This window comes from Echiichthys vipera (genome assembly GCF_963691815.1).
Source record: "Echiichthys vipera genome assembly, chromosome: 3".
NCBI classification, from domain to species: Eukaryota; Metazoa; Chordata; class Actinopteri; order Perciformes; family Trachinidae; genus Echiichthys; species Echiichthys vipera.
Window position 1 is genome coordinate 3369196 of NC_139828.1, and position 25969 is coordinate 3395164.

General features: G+C 45.9%; 1 protein-coding gene across 1 annotated transcript in view; it reads left to right on the plus strand.

Annotated features, from left to right (window-relative positions):
* Positions 1–3739: 3739 nt before the first annotated feature.
* The window catches only part of ghrhrb (growth hormone releasing hormone receptor b), a gene marked incomplete at both ends in the record, with an annotated part of 36262 nt that continues 14032 nt past the window's right edge, over positions 3740–25969 (plus strand). The window contains 3 exons of the mRNA XM_083940780.1: positions 3740–3868; positions 8201–8309; positions 20384–20491. Of these exons, the coding sequence (XP_083796906.1) occupies positions 3740–3868; positions 8201–8309; positions 20384–20491 (346 nt within the window). The remainder of the gene's footprint in view (positions 3869–8200; positions 8310–20383; positions 20492–25969) is intronic.

Consider the following 25969-nt stretch of genomic DNA (forward strand, 5'->3'; position numbering starts at 1 on the left):
GAGCTAAAAACACGTGCACGTTTAAATAAACGTCTCCTGTGACTCCATTAACTGGACACTCACTTGACTCCTGCCCTTCCTGACGGACAGCAGCAAAGAGAGAGAGAGAGAAAGCATTAATATTCCTTTCTGCATTTGCACAAACAGCCGTGTGGCGTTCAGATAACGCCGACAATTCAGGGGGAAGAATGTTCCCAATTTGGTTCCATTTCATCCCGAGTTAAAACGTGGACTTAACAGCGTCACGGAGGCGTTCCTGCATCATCAGCTCACCTGAGAGTTCATCAATGTTGAATCACGTTGGAGGATTCAGTTCTGTGACGTCTCTCTCCGCACCTTAAAGGTCACTAATCGTCCTTCTTTTATTAGCTGCTTCCCCCGGAGACTCATTTTACCGTTTCATTATAGATTATCGCTCTCTCTGTGACAGCAGGACGGACGTGTAACGCCACTTTATTGACCCCCTGGATCACTGTGTTTGAGTCCAAAGCGATCACGACAGAAGTGATTAAGTGTGCACAGCATCCATATTTACACTATCTCCCCGTGTCTGCGTGGGTTTTCTCCGGGTTCTCCGGTTTCCTCCCACAGTCCAAAGACGTGCAGGTGTTCGGTTCATTGATGACTCTAAATCACCCGTAGGTGTGAATGGTTGTCTGTCTCTGTACGTCTCTATGTGTCCTGTGATAGACTGGCGTCCTGTCCAGGGTGGACCCCGCCTCACACCCGATGTCAGCTGGGATCGGCTCCAGCCTGCGACCCCGACCCTGGGATAAGCGGCTGAAGATGAATGAATGAATGAATGTCTGTCTTTCTTTTTCTTGCTCTTTTTTTAAAATTACCCCTATTTTTAACACATAACACATAACACATGGCTTTTTTTTGCATGTCAATTCTCAAAAACAGTTTTTAAAATTGCCTTAACTATTCATTACCTTATTTTAATTTTGATTACGTCCAGAGCACGCCACAACAAGTCAAATAAAAGTTAAAACTATTCATAAAAAGATGCTTAAAAGCCAAGTAGAGCTGATGGGTACTGCAGAGTCAGGTGCTAATTCTCTGAGGGTCTGCTACTACGAGCGGCTCATTACACTTACATCATTATCATCGTTATTTGGTCCGATGCTAATATTCAAATATTGAGTAATGCAGCGTTAAAGGCTCTCTGGGATGTTTTTGGTCTCTTGTAGCACTATGGAACCACTGTCAAACATTTAATAACAATTGGAATTGCAGATGTTTAATGAGGTAGGACCTGCATTCAGCATGTAGGTGAGTAACACTGAATTAACATTAGCAAAAGGTACTTAGGGCGCACTCACACTGTCCATCCATACCGTGATCAAACAGGTTTTACGGGTAAAGCGTAGGTCGTTTGACCAGTGTGAGTGAAACCGTACCGCGCCTAGCTGCAGCACGCTTGCCGACCACGGCCCGTTTGGCAGAGGTGGGCTTTTCTAAAGCGCGTTTGCACATGTACGAGCACGAGCGTGCGCACGTGTACGAGCACGAGGCCTACGGCGGTTCTGAGGTCATTTTCTGTGCGCCTGTTGGGACATAGAAAAAAGAAGGAGGGACCATGCGCGGACATTTAAAACAATGGCGGCGAAAGGTTCACGTTGGTGTGATGCGGAGGTGGAGTGTTTACTGCAGATTTGGTCGATGAAAAGATTCAAAAACAGTCGATAAGACGCACAAAAACTCTGAGGTCTACGGAAAGATTTGGAAACAAAGCCACGCATCGCCATGACGTCATCAATGCGTGTGACGTGTTACGGCGTGATGACGTATACGCAGCAAGAAGCATTCACCGAGGCCCAGGTAGAGTGAATACAAACGGGCCTGGAGGGGGGGACAAGGACCCTAAAGCACGGGGCACGGGACTGAGGCACAGTGGGAGTGCGCCCATAAAGTACTGAGGTAAAAGTTCTCCTTATACGCAGAAGAATTACCCCTTACTGTAAATTTACTGTATATACAGTATAATATAATATTACTTTTGCATTGTGTAAACAGCATTGTGCTGTCGTAGCTGGGGGTGAAGGTGGAGCTACGTTTACCACATCCTCATTTAGAAGCTCATCATAGGTTTTTACGTCAAAACTCAGTCTACAGAGTGACTTCACCCCGACAGCAGCCTCGGACTCCAGCCTGAGGGGAGTCGTGCCTCTGCCTTAAATAGAGCTGTAAAGCATAAAAATCATTTCTAAAGGTCACAGGTAACCAGTACAGACAGGTCACCGTGGAGGAAATGTGCTCTGAGTGACCCTCCCTGGTGACCATATGATGTTCAAGAGGACGGCGGTTCATTGATTTTTGGGGCGAATAACGAGCGGCAGTAATCCAGCTGATGAAATCAAAGGCAGGAGGGTTTTGTGTGTCCGGAAATGAAAAGAATGATGCAATTGTAGGCTGACAGATGGCTGACTTTGTTATGTTGCTAAAGTGTTTACAGCTCGGGCTTTGTTTTTTAGGATGGTGGTTAAATGTCACGACCCCTTTGATTGATCCTGATCCTCTAGGAAAGAGATCTAAAAAACATTGTTGTGCTACAAATATTTGCACGTAATACGATGTGAAACTGCGGTCGGCCACAAGCAGATGCTGCTTCTATGGAGGGATCGCATTTGTGAGGCTGTACTTTGGCACAGTCGTGCTTTGAGCTAATGTCTGCATGCTACTAAGCCCACAGTGACGATGCTAACATGCAACAGGTTCAATGTTTACCATGTTCAGCAGCTTAATTCAGTGTGTTAGCACGATAACATCTTCTCTGAACACAAAGTACAGCTGAGGCTGGTGGGAATGTTGTTATTTTTTCAGGTTTGGTCGTGAACCATTTAGGACAAACTGTGACATGAGATCCTCACAACCACAGATGTGAACCTCATGGGGCATCGAGCGTGGTCTAGACCTCTAGACCTACTCTAGTGTTGTGAGATAACTATTTTTTTACAACTTGGTACTATTAATAACATTTAATTGAACTGCAATGCAAGCGCAACATACAAGTAGCCAATCATCTGTGGTTTCAATGAGTCCAGTGAGCCCCACCATCAAATAATGTTTGTTTTTTCTTTTAGTAAGTGTCAGCACACAGTCAACATGTCTTTTCATATTGTTTGTGGTGTTTTGTGAGGAATTAGCCATTACAACCTTCTACCTAAGCACGTCCCCAATAAACCTGTGTGTCATCAGCATAGAAATGAAAGGCAATATTGGGAATTACTTGACCCGGAGGGAAGATTGAAAACATTTAAGGGCCAATAACACACACACACATGCACACACATACACACACACACACACACACACACGCACAAGCATGCACCCCCGCACACACACACCCTCTAATGATAACAGAGACCTGCTGAAATTCTGAATGTAAATGATGGCGGCTCAGTAAAGGTTACTGGAAGCGATTGGCGCCCAATGATAATGAACGTTAAGGCAATGATTGAATTCAAATGGCACTGCAGCCACGTAAACTGTTGCCATTTAGGATAGGGGGTTACAATAATTAAAGTGCACGCTCAAATGGCACTGTTTACTCACACACACACACACACACACACACACACATAAACACACACACACACGTTTGAAAGATTGTATTACTCTGCGTCTGATGTTGTGAAAATGTGTGTGAGGCTCTGCACGTCATTATATGAGTTGCACCAGATTCTCTGCCCATCACTAACCTGTAAAATGACATTGCGTTGCTTCATTAGACAGCATGCGCGTGTTACGATCTCGCTTGTATGAAGGAGGTTTGTTCCATGAACCTGCAGGGGAGACTTGTGTCACAGTGAGGCTGCGCTGCCAGATCGAGCTGTTCAGCTGTACACACTCATTTGTTCCTGCTGTAGGTATGAACTGGTATTAATGTAGGAGTTTATGGGCCAATACATCGTAGAGATATTTATCCTTTTCATCGTTAATTCTGCTCAGGTACAGGATTTGCTGTATTACCTGAGTCGTTACCTCCAAAAGGAGTTTCAAGACCAGTTTTGGAAACAAGACGAAATTAATTTCTGCTCCAAAAAATGAGTTTTCTGTCTTTTTTCTCACCTGCTTAATTACTTTTGTTCTTACTGTTTAGTAAAGACCTTAACCCTCCTGTCAAATTTGACTAACACCATTTATTCTAGGGGTCAATTTGACCCTTTAAACATCTGTAAAATGATCATAATCAATGTGTGACTCAAGTGAAGTCGGGTACTTTATGTTTTTATTTAACAGAATGAAAAATATCACTGATGTTAAACTGCATGGAGGGATTTCTATGTGTGTGTTTTAAAGTAAGTCTGTTATTTTAAGTGCTATTTTGTGTTATTTGTAACATCTGGAATGAAAGTAACGTCCGTTATCAAGGACAGCAGCATGAATTTGACCTCATATAATATTTGAATTGTAAAATAAACAATAATAATAATGATTAAATCATCCAGATGATCAAACTGACCCAAAGGAACACCGATGACACAAGTAAATGTACGATAAGAACAATAAAATATATATAATCATGACAATTTTAGTTTTTTTATGAGTCGTCCCCATAAAATGAGGAAAAGTCATAAATATAAAGCAAAAAAACACAAAAAGACGTCGTTATTTAAGATGTTAAACATTAAATGGGGTCAAATTGACCCTTAGGAGAACAGGAGGGTTAAGAGATCTGCCGGTCTCTTGACCAACATCACGGTCTTCAGCCCCCTGAACTGCACCAGCCCGCTGGTGGGCACTGCTGACGTTTTGTCTTTTGGAGGCCGTAGCAGACTCAGTTTTAGGGAGTGAAAATATTTCTATTACATGACACAAGGCAATCTAAGGAATCCTTTAGTGCACACATGCTAGCTTATCAAGAAGGGGGCTGAACAACACTCCAAATTTAGGCAAAATTTTGGTGAGGGGAAAAACTGCCATGTCTATTTTTAATGGGTCCCTTGACCTCTGATCTTGAGATATGTGAATTAAAATTGGTGCTGTGGGTGCCTACAAGTCTTCCCTTTACAGCCGTGCCCACTCTGTGATAATCCAGACACTTTGGAGCAGAAACAGGCAGTAAAATGTGCTATTTTGATCGATTCTAAAATGGTGTATTTGGTTATCCTCAAAGCAATTTCAGGCAAAAGTCGTTGGCACTTGGAGCACAAAGGGTTCCAGTGACATCATCGCCCTTGTGAGACGTTAAATACCTGGATCTCCACACCAGTTAGTTGGTCCAGTCCCAGCCTGGTCCTGGTCCTGGTCCAGTCCCAGCCTGGTCCTGGTCCTGGTCCTGGTCCAGTCCCAGCCTGGTCAGATGCGTACATGAACTGATGAAGCCTCTTGGATGAGAGGTGAAACGTCTTCCTAGACAAATAACCAAGTCCAGTTGCTTTGGACTGAAACTGCTTTGAGGATAAGGACGACCTGGACACATGAGAACATTCACAGGCTGATTTGGTTATTGCAGCATACTGGGGTCTGTAGTCTTGAATTACTGAAAACTGGACAGATGAGACTCCTGTGGATTCAATGAGTCCAGTTGTATTCATGTAGTAGCTGTTTCATTGTAGTGAGAGTATTTTTTTGTATTGTATAAAATGAGCTTTTGTGACCTCTGGGATAATCACAGCTTCATGAAACTAGAAACCTAGGGTAACAATGGGCTCAATTAGGGAAACACAAACACACACACACACACACACACACACAGAACAATTCGACAGCTGTAGGGTGAAATGTCCTGCGATAGGCCAGGAGGTGTATCTGTCCAATAGCAGTAAGCGTCTCCTCAGCACTGAGGTGTTAATCCAGGACACTGCAGTGCTGTGAGATAATGAGGTCAAAGGTCACGCTGACCTGCAGTGCCTCCGTCTGTCTGACCCGCAGGTGCTCTGTGATTCCTCACACGTTTCAAAACAAATACATTAATCAGAGAAATCAATTACACATGTTCAAAGCAATTATAGAGAATAGTTCTCACTTGATACCGTAATAAATCAATTTCCATGACATGATAGCGTGTAATTCATTTAACTGCAGGGCGGAGATGCTGCTGCAATCTACTGTATGTTTTCCTGGCATATGTGAATTTGTACATCTGAGATTATTATGGATCTATACGCAGGTTTCATTCCTCCTCCTCTTCACATTCTTCAGAAGGCGTGAAAGGAAGTGCGAGGCGGAGGAGCCTTGACAGTCGATGTCAGGACGTAGAGGAAGTGACTGAACTCCCACGTTACAGCTGTCAGGAGCGCTGATTACCGCACAGAGGTTCACCACTGGAGGGGAACCACCGACATCCTCTGGGTTTCAAGTGGGGAGAGAGGAATAGAGCCGTGATCTGTATTCAACAAGGTTTACATTAAACTCAGATGAGCTTAAAGCGCAGAGATGGACACATCGATCCGTCGTCCTGGTGTCCCCCTGAGTGTGTAATGTATTGTGCGGTGTGTCTTGTCTCTTCTATTTGTATTTTATTTATTTATTTAGCAGTATTTGTATTTTTTCTACGGATGCAAATGAGCATCTTTGCTATAATCCGGCACTTTTACAGTGATGTGTTGTTATCGTTGTTCATTAATGTGACTGTCCCTAACACATAAAGGATCGATTGATTGATTGATTGATTGATTGTGTATTCAACATTCAAACCCTGCTTACTTACTAAATATTATATATTGATTTAAAAGGATTTTGAATGCTGACCGCCCACCACAGCGTAAATTGCACTATATGAATTTAGATGTGTCCATGTTTGTGCCGGTGCTTTTTATAGGAGTCAACATTTAAGGGATCAATTTAAAGGTGAAATGTTGAACTATCCAAATTCCTTTTCTTCCCTCGGTTGTTATTGGCTTATAAACCAACAGTACACTCAATCCAATTGATTCTTCTACAGTAGCTGCGTTTGTGAACCAGCTATTTCAAAAGTTACATTTTGTTCCAGCTACCATTTCGGGCATCTAGTAAGGATGAACCCTGGGCGCCTCCCTAGGGAGGTGTTCCAGGCACGTCCAGCTGGGAGGAGGCCTCGGGGAAGACCCAGGACCAGGTGGAGAGATTAGATCTCCACACTGGCCTGGGAACGCCTCAGGATCCCCCAGTTAGAGCTGGTTAATGTGGCCCGGGAAAGGGAAGTTTGGGGTCCCCTGCTAAAGCTGCTGCCCCTGCGACCTGACCCCGGATAAGAGGCTGAAGATGAGATGAGATGAGATGCTACCAGTTCACACCAAGGGTCCGTATTCACAAAGAAACGACTTTTTTTATTTGCAATTATCCAAATTAGCAGCAAAAACGTTACATTTGCACCAGGAACGCCACAGGCAGAACAAAAGCAAAGAAAAGACAAATTAGATGTTCAGACTGTGAGCTACATTTGCTGACTGACGAGGTGCGGACACGCTCCTTAAATCTTCATCCGTGATGGAGAGAAACTATCCCACTGCCCCAGTCTGTCTGGGCTGTTTCTTTAAATGCAAACCTCGGGACTGTAAAAGCAGACGATCTGAAGTGGAGGACAGCTCTTTTAGATACGCTTCATTACCACCAACTCTCTGAAGATGCAAATCATCTCACTGTAACTGCGTGTGGCTATTAGTACTGATCTTTGTGAATTGGACAGTTTTTGCAACGAGGCTCATTTGCATCGAAAGGGGACAATTATGCACCGAATGTCGGCATATTACCTCATTTCAATTCGTGCAACCCAGACGCTATTTGATGGCAGCACAGTAAAGGGGTGAATTTCACCCTTACGCGTGCACTGAGAATGACACGGTTTCTTTTGTCTTATTTGTGCAGGTTAAGTGGCTGCAAAAGCCGTACAATCCTTTTGTTAATTCACTCCTGAGAGTATTAGATTCTCTTCGCATTTTGTGGTTGATCTCATCAGGGCTCTGTTTCGAAGTTTAGCAGACAGAGTTCAAAGAGGGTGAATGTTTTGAACATCTTCTGCACGAAGAACAGATGCTCTGGGACCTTTAGGACCTCCCTAACTTCACTATTGTAACTGAATGAGCTCATACATTTCAGCTCTATGTGTGATACTTGTATCCAGGTGAAATGGAAATTGGCTGTGTTTGAGATGTGCTCTCTGTTCCTGAACTTCATGTAAACATTGTCACTGCAGCTGCCAGCTGAACCGTGTCCCATCGTCACTGCACTGGCTCGTATTTTCAAGTGTAACTTTGGTGTTCTCTCTTCTTAGGCCGAGGCCATCCACCCAGACTGTGCCCTGGTGGTCCAGCACATGAAGGCTCAGGAAGAATGCAACCAGATCCTCAAACAGGAGGAGAACAACCACTCCACCAGGACAGGTCTGTGTGTTTTAATCACGCTGCAGGAACAAAGATGGATGCACATACTTACAGTATGTAGTGGGGACCCTAAGACTTGGTTTTAGACTCAAGGGATGGGTTGAGCTTTAGCTAAGATTAGAGGTAGGGCTTGGTTTGGGTATTTTCAGCCAAGTAACAGCACTTCTACATGTGAGCTATGAATGTAAATGATGCAAGTGTTTTGGTGTTTGCCTGCATGCGGGGCCAGTATGGTCAGCATCTACATCACAAAAACTACATTCAATCCATGCGTCATTATTAAAATACCACCTTGAGCTTTACTACAGATTAGACTGCACATGTAAAGCTCACTGCAGCACACACAGCAGCTACCGGATGCCTTCCTTTCGCCTGATGACTCTTTAATCAAAATCACCGTGAGCGCATTTGCTCCCCGTTATCAAATTACCGTCCTCCAGTTGGCGGAGCTGCCAAAGTAATCAAGGGAAGTAATCAGGTGAGGAGAGGCCTGGATTATTGGTCAACCTGGCCTGGCCCTGTTTCGTCTGTGCGGCTCAGGTAGGAGGTGAGCCAACTGAATCAGGGGAGAGGCATCCATTATGCTCCCTTCAATGCCACAGAAAGAAAGTCAGCCACTGGAACAGCTTGTCCTTCAGGAGGGACCACGCTTCATTTTCCACCTGAGATGCTGTCTGAAAGCATGTCCAATACACCCGAAATATGAATTCTCTTTGTTTTGAAGTGTGTTACGAGTGAGGTGACAGGGTCATTCCAGTCAGGTGAGCTCCACTCTCGTCTCGCTCCGTCTCACCCCTTTGAAACGGTCCTCATGAAAGCTAGAGAGTCAAAGACAGTCGACTGCTCGCCGGTGGGACTGTCTGTGCACAACGCAGCTGGTGTCTCTCAGAATTAATTGCATCGTTTGTCACCCTTTCCTGCGATCATACAAAGCAAACACGTGACAATTAGCATTTGAAGTGGCAGGTATGAGCCGCCTCCAGCTCGGACTGAAGTCGACCAACTGTTTCACTTCTCCAGTCAGCTTTTTACCAAGCCGTACAGTCTGGAGTGAGAAACAGTCCCAGCTGGTCTTCCTGCCCAGTGACCTAACCAACCCGCCAAACTCAAATACACAAGCATCGAATCAGTCAATCGAACTTTATTACATGTATGGATTTTGCAGGAAATAGCTCAGCCCTTTGAGAGAGCTCTCAACCGATCAAAAATGCCCCACACTCATCAGGAGGATGTTGGCATGGTGGAGGGAGCTGCTGCAGAGGGGTCGTGAGAGGTGTCAGGTTATAATGTCGGCGCTGTACACCTGCATGAATAGGATTGGATTATGAGAGTCAGCTGTTAACCAAGCAACTGCAGAATGAGCCACTGAGACAAAAGTGTGACTTCAGGACTGAACTGATGCAGCTATTAATGAACTTCTGCAGGTCACTGAAGTACAAAGTGTTTATCTTTTTGTGTTGTTTGGTTTCTCTTTGTGTCTCTTTTAATGACATTCTGCAGAGTTGACCTCTCAAGTGCTGCTGAAACTTCAGTATTTAGTTGGCACTGGAGATTGTGTTCATTTTGCATCTTGTCTTTAGTTGTCTTTGTGGTCATTTGATTAACTTTCCATCAAGCAATGATATCAGGCAACTTCTACAACTGACTGACTTGACTTACAGTGGTTTCCAATGCAAGTATTGACACTTTAATGTCACTTAAAGATCAACATTTTTTATGTACAACCTGTGTTAACATGTGTTATTCACTAGCAAGGACCGCGGCACAACGATAAGTCGTTTGAACACTTATTGAAATGTGATGATGTGGATATTGGTCAGCTGAAGGGATTCGGTTGAGATATGGGAGGGATGTGATGAGCCTGGTTGCTCTGGTGCGGGAGGATGAGCGGGAATGCGGGTGACTCAAGACTCTGTGTGCATTGGTTAGAGTAAAAAAGAAACATGGGGTTATAGAATCAGGGAAGGGGTCGACAGATGAGGGATGAAGGTGAGGGCGAGGGATGAGGCAGAGAATGAGTAAAAGGCTGGATGGATTGAACGGGTCGAAGGTTCAGCATTGGACGGGCTGGCATGTTATATAAGGGTTCATCAGGTGATTAGAGGTGTGGTAGAGGCGTGGACTTGCTCCCTAACCTAAGTTAATTCATCCACTTCACTTAAAGACTCACTGGGACGATGGCATTAACTCACTAGTTGTTTCTATAACGGCCGAAAAGCAACACAAACTATTTGAATCCTACAACTTGAGACGTGGAGGTTGATTCACGGCTCTAATTCTACCGATCAATTACACCTGCTCCGCTTTTCTCCATTATCGTAACTGCTTCTATTTTTGACAGCTTAGCACATTTTGCTAAAAGCACCAATTTACCTCAATGCACGAAAAGATAAAGACGTTGTTAGTTTGAATATGGGATCAAACAGTTGCGTTCAGGAACACAATTCACCTGCAAATCCATTCAGATAATTCATCAGGATTCATCAAGAGCGGAAGAACCCGTCAGGTGGGACTAAATGAGGGATGAACAGATGGGTGGACTGAAGAGAGGAGGCAGAGGGCGATACGGCTTGTGAAGGAGTGATTGGGAAATTATAAGGACTCGTAATGGCGACCACAAAAGACGCGTGGTGCGAGCGCGGTTGTATTTGAATGTAACGGGTAAAGTAATTACAGCAAGGCAGATGAAAACCCTCTCTCTCGTTCTTGGAATCAATTGTCCGCTGGGGAGCGAGAGAGGACAGATGTATCGTCTGCTTCAAGTTAATTACCCTCACACCTCCAGTCCCACAGGAAACACCATGAGAGCGGAGACTTGAAAAGTCAATGACAGAGAGGAGATGGGGAAGTAAATGAGACGTACACAGAGAGAGGCACTCACTGCTGCATTAGGCAGGAATTTTTTGGCGTCATTCAACAACAAACAAAATCCATAACAACCTTTCAGCGTATTGTAATTCAAGTAGATCTGCACAGCCTCTTGGCTTTATTTTCAGGCTTTACAGAGTCGAGCCTGTGAGAGGAGTCTTCGGCCAATCACAGGTCATTTCAGAGCGTGAGTGAGGACGGTGAAAGCCTGAGGCCCTGTTTAGACCAAGAAATGCAAAAGTGGCGTTGCGGTCTGACTTTTTATTCCGCGTTTAGACGAGCGTCTTTGGGGGGAAATCTGTGTGCATACGGTGACGTGAAAGTGTGTGAAATTTAATGTAGTACTGTGTGCACGCCAGGTGTGTGGGTGGAGCTGTGAAGCGCTGCCACACAACAGCACCCAGAGCTGGTGCATGCGTAGAAACGTCCTCCACCTTCTCTCCCTAACAGCGGAGAAGCAGGACGCCATACAGTGTGACAGGGATCTGCAGCACGGTCTGCAGCCTCCCACCGCCTCGGCTCCACCCGGGACACTTGAACGTCCCACTGATGGAAACAGTCCCACGTGTTTGTTGTTGTTTACCTGAACTCTGCACACGGATGTTACGGAAGCACGTACGCCACGTGAGCCAGCGTGAGCAGATCAGAGCTCACTTTAGTGTTTTTACCTTTACACGCAAACACAACGCTGGAGCAGATCAGAGCTCACTTTAGTGTTTTTACCTTTACACGCAAACACAACGCTGGAGCAGATCAGAGCTCACTTTAGTGTTTCTACCTTTACACGCAAACACAACGCTGGAGCAGAAATAGCTGCTACCCCAGCATTAGCAAGAGCTGTCTACACTGCAGCAAAACATGAAGACAAAGTTCTCAAAAGAGTCTCAAAGAGAGTCTGAAGAAACGCATTAAAACACGAGTCAGTATCAGCAAAGCGCTTCAGTGATGGGGAGAAAATGCTGATTATAGGGCGACATACATGATACAGCTGTGTAACGGTATCAGGAGCACAGTGGCGATGACTCGTGCAGGTCACTGTACGAAGGGAGGGGCTGAGAAAAACCGCCTGCACCAGATTTAACAGTCTTGACTCTTTTTAAAGGATACTTCTAATTAGACTCACAACCAGCCAATTACTGAGGAGGAGGGAGCGCATTTGTGTGTGTGTGTGAGTGTGTGTGTGTGTGTGTGTGTGTGTGCACACTCCACTGTTGGCATTTCCACAGATCATTACACACCTTGACTGTTCTGCCCTCTCTTGTCTCTTTGCGGTCACGCGCACTTGTCATTTTCATAACTAATTACACAAACCAAAATACCAGAGGTGAAAAGTAACAAAGTACATTTTACTGCAGACATGACAGAAATATCACCGTTCATCAACAGCAATGATAACCGATGGACTGTTTATCGAGCAGAAATGTTCGGATGTGTTTGAAGGTTGCAGCTTCTCGAGTGTGAGGAGTTGCTGCTTTTGTTTGTATTATTATACATTTATTATCTTTGGATTATGGACAGTTTGTTTTTTACTAAACAAGAAATCTAAATATGTCACAGCGAGGAAGTTTAACCCATTCCTAAATATTTATTTTATTGGATAATGACAACAGAGATACAGAAACGGGAGGAGAAAGAAGAATACGGCAGCCCGCAGGAAACTGCAGACGTTGCAGTTATGTGTTTTTGTAGCTCAGTCCATAGGGTCGCCGGTTCGAGTCCCTATGTGAACCATGAATGGAGCGTGGACTGGTCGCTGGAGAGGTGCCAGTTCATCTCCTGAGCAAGGCACTGAACCCCTTACTGCTCGGGGGCTCTGATCCATTGGCAGCCCCCTCGCTCTGACAGCTCTCCATTAATTGCATGTATATAGGTCCTGTTTGTGCATGTGTGTGTATTTCAGGCCTGTGTGTGTGTGTGTGTGTGTGTGTGTGTGTGTGTGTGTAACATGAATAATAATAGAGCGGGATAAATAAAAAGGAATTCTTCTTCTTCCTCTAAAGTTGCAGTGGGCAACATTTTTTTGATCATATTCCCTGAAGCCGGCACTCTGCTCCGATAAAACAACACATAGAAGAAAAAATGTGCGTCTATGTGCACGTGGAGCTTATTGTTTGTTTTGCAAAAATCCACTGCACCCGTACCATCCTGTCCACTCAGCACAGTCCACAGTTCGTGAACACGCCACAGATCCCCCCTCCCCCCTTGCGCATGTTACAATATCACAGGCACACTCCTCAAGCTATTCATTAATTCATTCATCTTCAACCGCTTGTCCCTGTCGGGGTCGCGGGAGGGGCTGGAGCCAACCCCAGCTGACATCGAGCGTGAGGCGGGGTCCACCCTGGACAGGACGCCAGTCTATCACAGGACACATAGAGACGAACAGAGACAGACAACCATTCACACCTACGGATGATTTAGAGTCATCAATGAACCCAACACCTGCACGTCTTTGGACTGTGGGTGTGCACCAGATTCCTGTGTATGTTAGCCAGCCTACCTCCATGTAGCGTGTACTCCCTGCTGTTTATTGATGAGAGAAGAGACGGGCGCGTTCATAGGAATATGTTGCACGCGCGCTGACGAGCACTCGGTGGGAGGGAGAGGAGGAGCTCGATGGTAGAGGGGGAGGGGCGTGAGAGTCAACTCGATCTTGCCGACTGCAGCTTTAACCATCAGGATTCAAGTGATTCATTCATCTATTGAGGTTTTAAACAAAGCTTAAATAATCCCTAAAAAAGACCAGTTGATACAACAAATACATACACAACAAAGTAAATTTACTCAAACGCTGTACTTCAGTATCATTTCGAAGTGCTATGTCGGCTCCTTCTTCACCGCCATGCCCAGGTACGATGTCTGCGTCACTGCTTACGCCGCACCAAACCAGTCTCTAAAAGAAAGATTATGCAAAATTCCCTTGAAGAACAATGTCATTTCAGTGTGAAACCATCGTGAACACAGGCTATTTCCCCTTTCAGAGGAACATGTCATCACTGCTCTCTCTCTCTCTCTCTCTCTCTCTCTCTCTCTCTCTCTCTCTCTCTCTCTCTCTCTCTCTCTCTCTCTCTCTCTCTCTCTCTCTCTCTCTCTCTCTCTCTCTCTCTCTCTCTCTCTCTCTCTCTCTCTCTCTCTCTCTCTCTCTCTCTCTCTCTCTCTCTCTCTCTCCTGTGAAGCCACAGGGGGGAGATGAGTTGGGAGATCCAGGCCGTGGAGACGTCTTCTGTCTAAACAGAACATAAATCTCACTTCATGTTTCCACAATCAGTCAGTTAAAGTACACGAGCACCGTCCTGACTCTCACTTTGTCCCCCTTGATATTGCTGATACATCCCATTGGAACCTGTGCTCCTGTAATATTTTATAACAATATCACATCAGCAGCAGAAATATACACGTCAAAGAGACGACACACGTGAGAAGTGAAGTGTGAGAAGAGGAGTTGTAGCCAGAGGAGGAATAAAACACTGAGCTGTGGCGTTACAGGGGAAGAGGAAATACAGATAACATCCATTTAGATTGATGTCTGGTTCGATTTAATTCTGGCTGCCGCGTCATGTCTGCACCTCGGAAATGAAAAAGCTTCTCGTAACTTGTTCCTTTGTTTCTTGTTTATCATAAATCACATAAATCCTTGTGTTACTGCACTGTTCTCCTCAAAGCAATTTCAGTCAAAAGCACCTGGACTTGGTTATTTGTCTAGGAAGACGTTTCACCTCTCATCCAAGAGGCTACATCAGTTCATGTACGCATCTGACCAGGCTGGGACTGGACCAGGACCAGGCTGGGACTGGACCAGGACCAGGACCAGGACCAGGACCAGGACCAGGCTGGGACTGGACCAGGACCAGGACCAGGACCAGGACCAGGACCAGGACCAGGCTGGGACTGGACCAGGACCAGGCTGGGACTGGTCCAGGACCAGGCTGGGACTGGTCCAACTAACTGGTGTGGAGATCCTCTCTCAACCAGGACAACGGTGACCTGGACAAATGAGAATGTTCACAGGCTAACTGCACTGTTAGGGTGCACTCACACTGTCCTTCTGCACCGGGCCAAAACAGGTTTTTCGGGTCAAGCCTAGTGCGTTTGACCAGTGTGAGTGCAACCGCTCCGCGTATAACTGCGGCCAGCTGGCCGTCCACGGCCCGTCTGAGAGAGATGGGCTTTTGTAGAGCGTGTTTGCACGTGTACGAGCACGAGGCTTACGGCGGTTCTGAGGTCATTTATGTGCGCCTGTTGAGAGGTTGACGTTGGTGTGATGCTGAGGTGGAGTGTTTACTGCAGATTTGGTCGCTGAAAAGATTCAAAAACAGTCGACAAGACGCACAAAAACTCCGAGGTCTACGGAAAGATCTGGAAACAAAGCCACGCATCGCCATGACGTCAATCAATGCGTGTGACGTGTTACGGCGTGATGACGTATAGGCAGCAAGAAGCATTCTCCGAGGCCCAGGTAGTGTGAGTACAAACTGGCCTGGAGGGGGGGACAAGGACCCTAAAGCACGGGGCACGGGACGGAGGCACAGTGGGAGGGCGCCCTTAGTTTCAAGTTTCAAGACACGCCGCTCAGGTTTGACTCTGTCTACCTGCCTCTGAGAGATAATCCAACAATAGAACGGCAATAACGTGCGGGCCTCCGCTGCTGTCGTGTGCACCCGTCACAGCTACGAGAGTCATCTCTAACGAGGGTGCATGTGCTCGTCCTACTAAATCTGCCCCGTGTCTGCACCACAGGCGACTCACAGGCGTTATTCACTTGATCGTCTCCCACAACAGATAAGCTCTGATTCTAATTAAGGAATCTGTCTGCAGCGGCTCCGTCAGGCTCCCGTCTCACAGGCGTGCGCGTGACCTCGAAGCGTCTCTGTACGCTTTAAGTCTATCTTTAAACGTGAGTTTGATGTCCAATGAAACGGCTGAATAAATATGTTTATTTACGCTTCGCAATCTCTACAAAGCAGAGCGTGACTCTCAACTCTGGAGGCTGTAACTAGGGAAACGCAGAGTTTATTCATGGACAAACTGTGACTTACACTGTGCATGTACTGATCATTTTGCTATAGAGACTGCTGAGGTTTTTTTAAAAGAGGCTTAAGACCCATCTTTTTAACCAGGCTTTTAATTGATGTCTTTTAGGTGCTATCAACACTTTTGATCCTTTTTTGCTGATTTAATCTCTGTGTTTGAGCCTTCATGCTTTTATTTGTTATGGCCTCTTATGTCTTATGCTTTTATTTTCTAGTTCACGTTTTTAGCCTCTGTGCTTTTATACCTTTATGTTTTAGTCCCTTGTGTTTTTTAGCCTCCATATTTGAACCCTTTACTGTTTTAGGCAACAGTTTTTAATCTCCAGTGTTTCCTCAGGGGGCCTGCCAGATTGGGAGTTGTCTCTGGTCTGGCTGCGGGGGGTGCTGTCCCGTGGACAGTTCCGGCCCGGGCAGCTAGAGGGCTCTGCACCTTGGTGCGGGGGCTCCTGTCTGCCCGGGTTGGGGTGGTCTCTGTGGCGGTGCTCCCTGTGACCTTGGACTGGGATCTCTCCCAGTGTGGTTGGCCCCCCCCCAAAGGTAGCTTCCTCTAGCCTCCTCTGTACCTCAGGTCTCGCTGCCCGGTCATGTCTCTGTAGTGACAGCTAGTGTTTGTGTAGGTGTGAGTGTGTGTGTCAGCATGGCTGTGTGTGTCTGTGTGAATGTTTTCTGTACATCTCTGTAACTTGGCACTGTGCGATTCTTTTCTGTATGAAAATAAAATATATCTGTATAAATAAATGTTGATTTGACTTGATTTATTAATGTCTGCTGCTGAATGCTTGGAAAGTTTGTGAACCACTCAGAAGTGGGATAGACACTCGCTTCAGTGACACTGTGGGCCTGTGAGTGTGACACTGACCCGTAGTCCAGACACAGGGTTAGTCTACACTTCCATTTATACGGTGCGATTACAAAGCAGTGTGTATCTTCTTGGAAAAATGTCGTAACACTGTGGTGCATCTCTGTTCTCCCTGTTCTGCCGACTGCAGCAGCATCACAAAGTGTCTTTGAATGCATAAATGATCACACAGACTCTACAGAGGGACCTAGTGAGACGCTGTTGGGGGGTTGCTTTGTTTGTTTTCAGGACCGGTTTCTCGTTACAATGTGCAAAAGGTGCCGTGAGATTCTCGTGCATGTGTGAGCGTAATGACGCTGTTGAAGAACATCACATAACCGCCTGTAAGGATAACCGGCACCCCAGAGAGGAGATGCAGTGAATGCATGCAAAAAAGAACAAGGACAAACAGATACGACCATTAATTCCTGATGAGAAGGACCACTCCATTCATTTGTTGTATCGTGCTGTCAGAGTGCCACGAGCTATGCTTTAATTAGCACCTAATGAAGGAGCTCACTGCCACCTGCAGAGGTCCTTTCACACGCCGGGATTCAAACGAGCGACTGCACTGTACACGAGCACCGAGGGCTCAGGCTTTCATCACCTGGAGAGCCATTAGAGCATTTACAATAAGGGCTTAAGAAGGCGCCGTTTTAATTGGCGCAGCAGATTAAAAATAGCTAAATATCTCAGATGCAAAGCAAAGAAAAGTTATGTATATCCAGAGTGATGTTTGCCTCATCACGGCTTTGGCAGGAGAGCCTCCAGCAGCAGCCAAGAGCTGTGTTTTATTATGAATGAGCGGTGGTGTGTCTCGGCTCGCTGCTGTTTTAATTGACACAGGGCCAAGCGGCTTTGATGTGTGAGGCGCGGCGGTGGCTCCTCATTACCGCTCCCTTCCCTCCCCCCCACTCTCCACACCTCCCTCATTCGGAGCGACGGAGGCTGCGGTTGGAGCTCGTCAGCCGTGTGAAGGGAGCGGCTGAGACGAAGCGTGGGCAGAGAGGACGTCAATGAATCAAAAGCCCCTTCCTGTTCCCAGACCGGGGGAAACCCGTTCACAAATGACATCAGGACACTGGTTTTCTTTATAGACAGAATGACTCTTGATTAGGGGGATCTGTAGTCAAACCAGTCATTCGCTCCATGAAGAGAGGGCAGAAGAAAGGTTATTTTTGTCTGTAATTAAAACAGGGGAGAGATTTAACCCTCCTGTTGCCCTCAAATTTCACTAACACCATTTATTCTAAGACTCAATTTGACCGTTAAACATCTGGAAAATGATCATAATCAATGTGTGACTCAAGTGAAGTCGGGTACTTTATGTTTTTATTTAACAGAATGAAAAATATCACTGATGTTAAACTGCATGGAGGGATTTCTGTGTGTGTGTTTTAAAGTAAGTCTGTTATTTTAAGTGCTATTTTGTGTTATTTGTAACATCTGGAATGAAAGTAACGTCCGTTATGAAGGACAGCAGCATGAATTTGACCTCATATAATATTTGAATTGTAAAATAAACAATAATAATAATGATTAAATCATCCAGATGATCAAACTGACCCAAAGGAACACCGATGCCACAAGTACATGTACGATAAGAACAATAAAAAATATATATAATCATCACAATTTTAGGTTTTTTATGAGTTATCCCCATAAAATGAGGAAAAGTCATAAATATAAAGCAAAAAAACACAAAAAGACGTCGTTATTTAGAGATGTTAAACATTAAATGGGGTCAAATTGACCCTTAGGAGAACAGGAGGGTTAAGCGGTGCAGGAAGATCATTTCCACTTCATCTGGTTTTCAGGGGATTCGTATGTGTTTGATTGTTTCCGGTGCAGCCTCCTGAATTAGTCTTTTTGGTTTGAAGGGCTCTGTCACGGGGGGTGACGGAGAACACACGGGGATGGGACCCAAACACAGACACGGAACTCAGGAGACGGTATTAACTATTTTACAAAAAGTTGCACTAAAAACAAAAACACAAAGGAAAAACAAGAAGAGAACTGATGCAAACTGACACGAGGAAGAGGACAGGTACGCAGGGAGACATCAGGGTATGTTGAGGGTATGATCGGAGGCTCAGGACCGGCTTAATATACAGAGTGGCAGGTGATCAATGCTAACGAGACTCACCTGCCAGGAAACTCAAACCAGGAAACACAGAAAGGGGAGCACATACAGAAAAACAGCGACAGAGGGAGACAAAAACAACGACTACAAAGGAGAGGGAGACTGTCCTGATCCAATCACGACAGCCTCTCCACACATTAACGTTATTTCAGTTTGGCTCTGCATCGTGCATTGAAGTATAAAATGAGTTGTTCCGGCTTTTGCGTGTCGGTACAAGGTCTGAGGCTTTTGCGTGTCTGTACGATGTCTGAGGCTTTTCTGTGTCGGTACGAGGTGTTAGGCTTTTGTGCGTCGGTACGAGGTGTGAAGCTGTGGAATATGCTCGATATCCAGCTCAAGCAATGCCAAAGCATCCACATATTGAAATTACTACACAAACGCTTTATCTGGTCACAATCTGTATAAGGATGGTTATCTTAAATCCATAATTGTCTTCATTAGCATCTTGGACTTGTTGTCCTGACATTCACATGTGTTGCTTTTTTGTTTTTTATTAAGAGAGCTGTGCCGGAAGGCAAAGCTCTCGATCTACCGCTCAATCTTGGTTCCTACCCTCACCTGTGGTCATGAAAGCTGGGTCAGGACCGAGTGAACCAGGTCGCGGGTACAAGCGTCTGAAATGTGTTTCCTCAGGAGGGGGGCTGGAGTCTCCCTTAGAGAGAGGGGGAGAAGTTCAGCATCCGTGAGGAACTCGGAGTAGAGCCGCTGCTGCTTTGCGTTGAAAGGAGCCAGTTGAGGTGGTTCAGGATCATCTGGTAAGGATGAACCCTGGGCGCCTCCCTAGGGAGGTGTTCCAGGCACGTCCAGCTGGGAGGAGGCCTCGGGGAAGACCCAGGACCAGGTGGAGAGATTAGATCTCCACACTGGCCTGGGAACGCCTCAGGATCCCCCAGTTAGAGCTGGTTAATGTGGCCCGGGAAAGGGAAGTTTGGGGTCCCCTGCTAAAGCTGCTGCCCCCGAGACCCGACCCCGGATAAGAGGCTGAAGATGAGATGAGATGAGATGTCCGAGACATCTCCGAGATATCTCCGTTAATAGTTGTTACATGAAAAATATTATCTGTGTATTTGTGTATTTGCCAAAAAAGACCCTGGGATTTTTCGCCGATATTTCACTTTAAGGCTTTTTACTGTATTTGTCCCATTCAGCCCTTCACATCATCTGTTCTAACCAAAATGTCCTCTCCTTGTCTCAGGTTGTCCGACAGCGTGGGATGAGATTCGTTGCTGGTATCGTGCTGAGGTGGGACAGGTGGTCAGCGTCTCGTGTGCCAATGTCTCCCAGCTGTTTGCTAATAACCAAGGTAATTAAATACCCTCAATGCAATTTCAGTCAAAAGCAACTGGACTTGGTTATTTGTCTAGGAAGACCTGGACAAGTGAGAATAATCACAGGTTTAAGGTAATTAATACAAATTTAAACTCTTAAAAAATGACATAACAAACATATTGTTGGTCTTATATTACATTTTTGGATTTCAGGGGCCCTTTGTATCCTCTTTTCTTTATGTTTCTTATGCCTCTTTACTGATTTGACTTGGTTATTTAATGTTTTAGGTAATTCTATTCATTATAATTGTTTCCTTCGTCCACATTTGCACTTGGTTTTGTTTGGAGCAGCAGAGATGTTTGTGTTAGTTCGAGGTAGAGACGTGATTAATAACCCTGCCAACAGTCATACTGGAGCTCTTGTTATCCTCCTGTTTGTGCCTCAGCTGTTTTTCCCTCCATTGATGTTGTCAGCCAACGATCAGTCTGAAGGCCGTGTTGAGTTTTGGGTTCGTGTTCGTGTTCGTTCTGTCAAAAACAGGCCGATTTTTTACTTTTCCCGGCATAATGAACTTGTGCTCAGGTCGTGCATGTTTCAGTTTACAGCTCAGCAAAGGGAGCAGGTTATTTTTAGATCTCTCTTTGGGCTGATGTTATGCTTTCCCTGAGTGGTTTATGGAGACTGGAGGGTTTTTTATCTACGTGGATCACGTGCACTCGACTCCTGTGTTTGAACTTGGCTGCAGAGATCGTCGCCCTCCGCGCTGTTTACACGACCCCCACCTTCTGCAGACCCCTGTCACATCCAGCCGCCAGGTCTTAAGAACTCTCTCATACATCCTCAAAGCAATTTCATGTCCAAATCTTGGACAGAGAGGACAGATGGTTTGAAAGAGGAGTAAAAGAGGCATCTATGTAAAAGTGGAGAAACCATCGCTAAACAGAGGAGGAGGTCTGAGACACCACTTATCTCCAATTTACAATGCCGCCCTTTCATCCCTTCCCAGGAGATTCAACAATCTAACCTCAAAGGACAACTGTTCACACATGGCCCGGGTGACCCCAACGACTGTCGTTCAGACTCAATAGAGCACTAACGAAGTCGAAACCAACTGCCCACCAATGACTGTCACTCTAACGACGGGCGTGGGCACTTGGAGCACAAAGGGTTTCAGTGACATCATCGGCCTTGTGAGAGGTTAAATACCTGGATCTCACACCAGTTAGTTGGACCAGTCCCAGCCTGGTCAGATGCGTACATGAACTGATGAAGCCTCTTGGATGAGAGGTGAAACGTCTTCCTAGACAAATAACCAAGTCCAGTTGCTTTGGACTGAAATTGCTTTGAGGATAACGACGACCTGGACGAATGAGAACATTCACAGGCTCTCTCATACATCATCGAGAGAAACAGATGCAACTGAGATGGTAGAAAAAAATGTTTCTGGACATTTGGAGGACGAAGGAAGACACCAAAAACTGAGGAAATGGAGCAAAACGCAGTAAAAACTTCATTAATCCCCCCAGGTGCATTTGATTTCAGCAGCTTGAATACTGGCACAGTGCAAAAGGCACATTACACACATGAAATATATATAGAATAAGTTAATAAAGTAAATACATAGAATAAAAGGCCAAGGAATACAGTGTCATCAAGGGTCAGTTGCACATGTTTGACCAATAAGATGTACATGGTAAAAGGAATAAAATCAATATAAAGAATTTACGAGACGAATAGCAGGGAGGATAACACATTTTAAAAAACGCTTTGTTTTGCAGACAGGTGAGACACAGCAACGACCTGAGGGCAACTGAGGAAATTCACCTACAGGTGTTACAACCCTGGCTCTCAGGTTGAAACAAAGGAGAGAAGACACACAGAGCTCTGAATATAATGCAGTGTTTATTGAACTAAACAACCCAAAAGGAACATAACGTGGGTGTGTGTTGCATCAAATGGAGTGTGTGTGTGCATGTGTGTATATGTATATAAGATGACAAACACTACAGCAGGTTATAGGCCATAGTAGCAGTCAGCTGCTCAGCCTGAAACCACACTGAATAAACAGGGCTGACAGAAAAACAGTTCAGTTTGCGGAGAAGATGCGTCCTCTGTTGCCCTCGCTTCACAATGTCTGAAGTGTTCACATCGAATTTCCGCTTCTCGTCAAAAAAGGGTGCCCCCACCACAGCGACTTCCTGTTTGATCCAATCAGGAAGCTCCGTCAGCGCCAGTTCTCTGAGTGTCCACCAGGGGCAGGTTTCATAACAGAGCAGTTTCTCATTGAGCCCCATGTTAAACAGGCCGTTTACACAGCATCATTAAACCTGTTTAAGGACAAAAGAACATTCTAGTCTGTGTGTTTAGCTCAGATCTCCATGACAACACTGAGGGGGAGGGGCTATTTTTTATTTTATTGGAGGTTATAGTTTATGAATAATTAAGGGCGTGGCCTCTTGAGCGACAGCTAGCCTCTGGCCCTCACTTCTCGTCGGAGGTAAACGTCAGCCAGATGGATGTACGCCCCTCCCCCCAACGTCACATACATGCCCTTTTTTGGTCAGAGGAAATGAGGCGGAGTCAGAGTCTGACAAGATTCGTCCATTTTCTTTATACAGTCTATGGTCTGACCACATGCAAAACTAAGCAGAGAAAAGATAACGCTGACTGGATTACGTTTCCAATTAACGTAATCAGCAAATTTAAATGAATGTTTTTGGCAAATCAAGAGAGAAAGAGTACACCTACATATGCACTCGTACCCTCTCTGTAGAACAGCCCGCTGTGTTGAATCACAGTGGTTAAAGCCCAGACTCTTCCAGTTTGCAGTCGGTGGTGCTGAATCACTTTGACGGCAGAGAGCATGTGCCGTATGTGGGATGCTGGACGTGGAAATGATGCTCTCCAGCAACAGCGATAACTTGGGACGGAACAAAGCAGAGAGGAAGAAACACAGCAGGGAAAGTTACGCGTACATACTTCAGGAGCATCAGGAGGCGGGGGTTGCTGTCGATGACCTCATAACTCAGTGTTAGTGGGTTCCCAGACCCCTCTGGATTTCCTCCTCCACAGATGCTCGGATAAGTCAAGCGCTGTAGCGGTGCGGATAGATCCAGCCTATCCAACGGGAGGCTGCATGCAGAGAAAATAATGAATTGGAAAATCAAAGAGCTCACTGTAAGAGCCAAGAGCATGAGGAAGGAATTGGCACTGCTCGTTAAGCATGGCGGTATGAGCGCCAGCGCCCTCCCCGGAGCCTCGGCCTTCAACCTCCATTCACATCCAACCATTCAGCCAGCGAGGCTGCGGCTGCAGGCCTGCAGGCTCTACACGCCACATCATTCTGAGGCTAATGCAGCTGAGTATCGGTAAAACCACCCACGACTCAAACCCCCACACGCTGACGGACGTCTTCACATCCTGAAACAGAAACTATTCATCCTCCGTCTCGTAAACACGGATTCACACAGAAAACCTGATGACCTTGTGCGACCGCCGTGATGCTCGCAGAGCCGAGTGAGCGCCGTCATTCTAACTCCGGGCCATGGTGGGAGAACATGTGCCTCGTTGAGATTCATCATTCGCGGCCTTCACCTGACCGCTCCGCTGTCAGTGTTGCTCAGAGGAAAGTGAGCAAAGTAAACATCTCATACTTTCATACTGTTGTCGTAGTTTTGGATGCAAGGGGACGTTAAAGGTTGAATATGGAGAATGAACAACGCCATCTAGTGTCTCAAGATTGTAGTCGCAACAACAAAAAATAAGTCCAGCAGTCGGGTTGCCATGTTCGAGTGTGTCAGCCATCAGTCCGCTCCATGTCAGTAATGAAGCATACAGGGTAACTGTCACGTGGGGTGACGGGGAACACACGGGGGGGATTGGACCCTAATGCAGACACGGAACTCAGGAGAGTGAATTTAACAGATTTAATGAACTTATTTTAGAAGAAGAAAGAAGAATAAAGGGAAAACAAGGAGAGAACCAAGACAAACTGGTCACAGGGAATGAGCACAAGAGGAAAGGTACGCAGGGAGACAACTGGGTAAGTATTGTAATGATCCGGCCAGGTTGCGGGTACAAGCGGGACCTATATACATGCAATTAATGGAGAGATGTCAGAGTGAGGGGGCTGCCAATGGCTCAGCGTCTCGAGCAGTTGGGGGTTTGGTGCCTTGCTCAACAGCACCTCGGCAGTGCCCAGGAGATGAACTGGCATCTCTCCAGACACCACTCCATTCATGATCCACACAGGGACTCGAACCGGCGAGCCAAGTCACCTATGGACTAAGCTACTGCAGCCCCCGTTAGCCAGTCTTTAGCTGGAAGTCTTTCTGTGAGTGCTGTGTAATCGATTAGCTAGCTCTCAACTCAACATGATTTCTTGTTTCTGTAGCAACAACAGTCAACCCTGGCAACCAGCAACGCCCAACGCTATTAGCTGCTACGATGGAAACAGGACGGGATAGAAAGTCATTGTTTAACCCGTCCAAAAAAAATGTCTACATGTCCAACCTGTACGTTAAACAACTCCCTGACTCAGCATTGAGTTAAGTTGTGTGAAGGACAAGAACAGAACATACTCTGACAGGCTATCCACTCACCTCCGCATGCTACAATTAGCATTAGCGCAGCAGCTTAAGCTTTCCAAGTGCACCATTGGAGGTTTTACGCCTGATTTAACACTATAACATTGATTAAATCCTGCCGTTACACTGCTAAAGTACATTGCAACCAAATCAGACTGCTAATATGTCCAAACTGAGGACTGCAGAGACATTTACTGATGACTGCAGAGTATTGATCCCAACACACTATCTTGGCCATGTTGAAGGAGCAGCTTGACAGCAAACAGCGGGCTCAAGTACTTTTACGCCTCTGTACCTGCAGAGAGAGACTTTGCAAACGTGTTCATGCACACAGCCTTAATCAGAGCAACCTGGAAGACTGAGAGTTGAGAGGGGGACATTGTTGTTGTTTTGTGGTTGCACAGTTGACTTCAGCTCAGAAGAAGCAGCACCAAGACCAGAACTGTGTTGGTTTTCACAAAGAATGATTTTTTGGGGTTTTTGGGACTATAATGTGAGCAGCCCATGCAGGTTGGCCCGTGACAAAGTGTTCCTCAGGCTTCATCCATCAATCAATCTTCAACCGCTTGTTCCTATCGGGGTCGGGGTGAGCTGGAGCTGATCCCATCTGACATCGGACGTGAGGCGGGGCACACCCTTGACAGGACGCACGAGACAACTAGAGACCGACAACCACTCACACTCACATTCACACCTACGGGCAATTTCAGGAGTCATCAAGGAACCTAGCAAGTGCACGTCTTTGGACTGTGGAAGGAAGTCGGAGAACCCGGAGAAAACCCACGCAGACACAGGGAGAACACGCAAACTCCACACAGAAGGGGCCCAGCCGGGATTCGAACCAGGGCGACAGTGAGGTGACAGTGCTAACCACCACACCAACGTGCCGCCCTCCTCAGACTTTATTCACTTTCTAATTGGTAGAA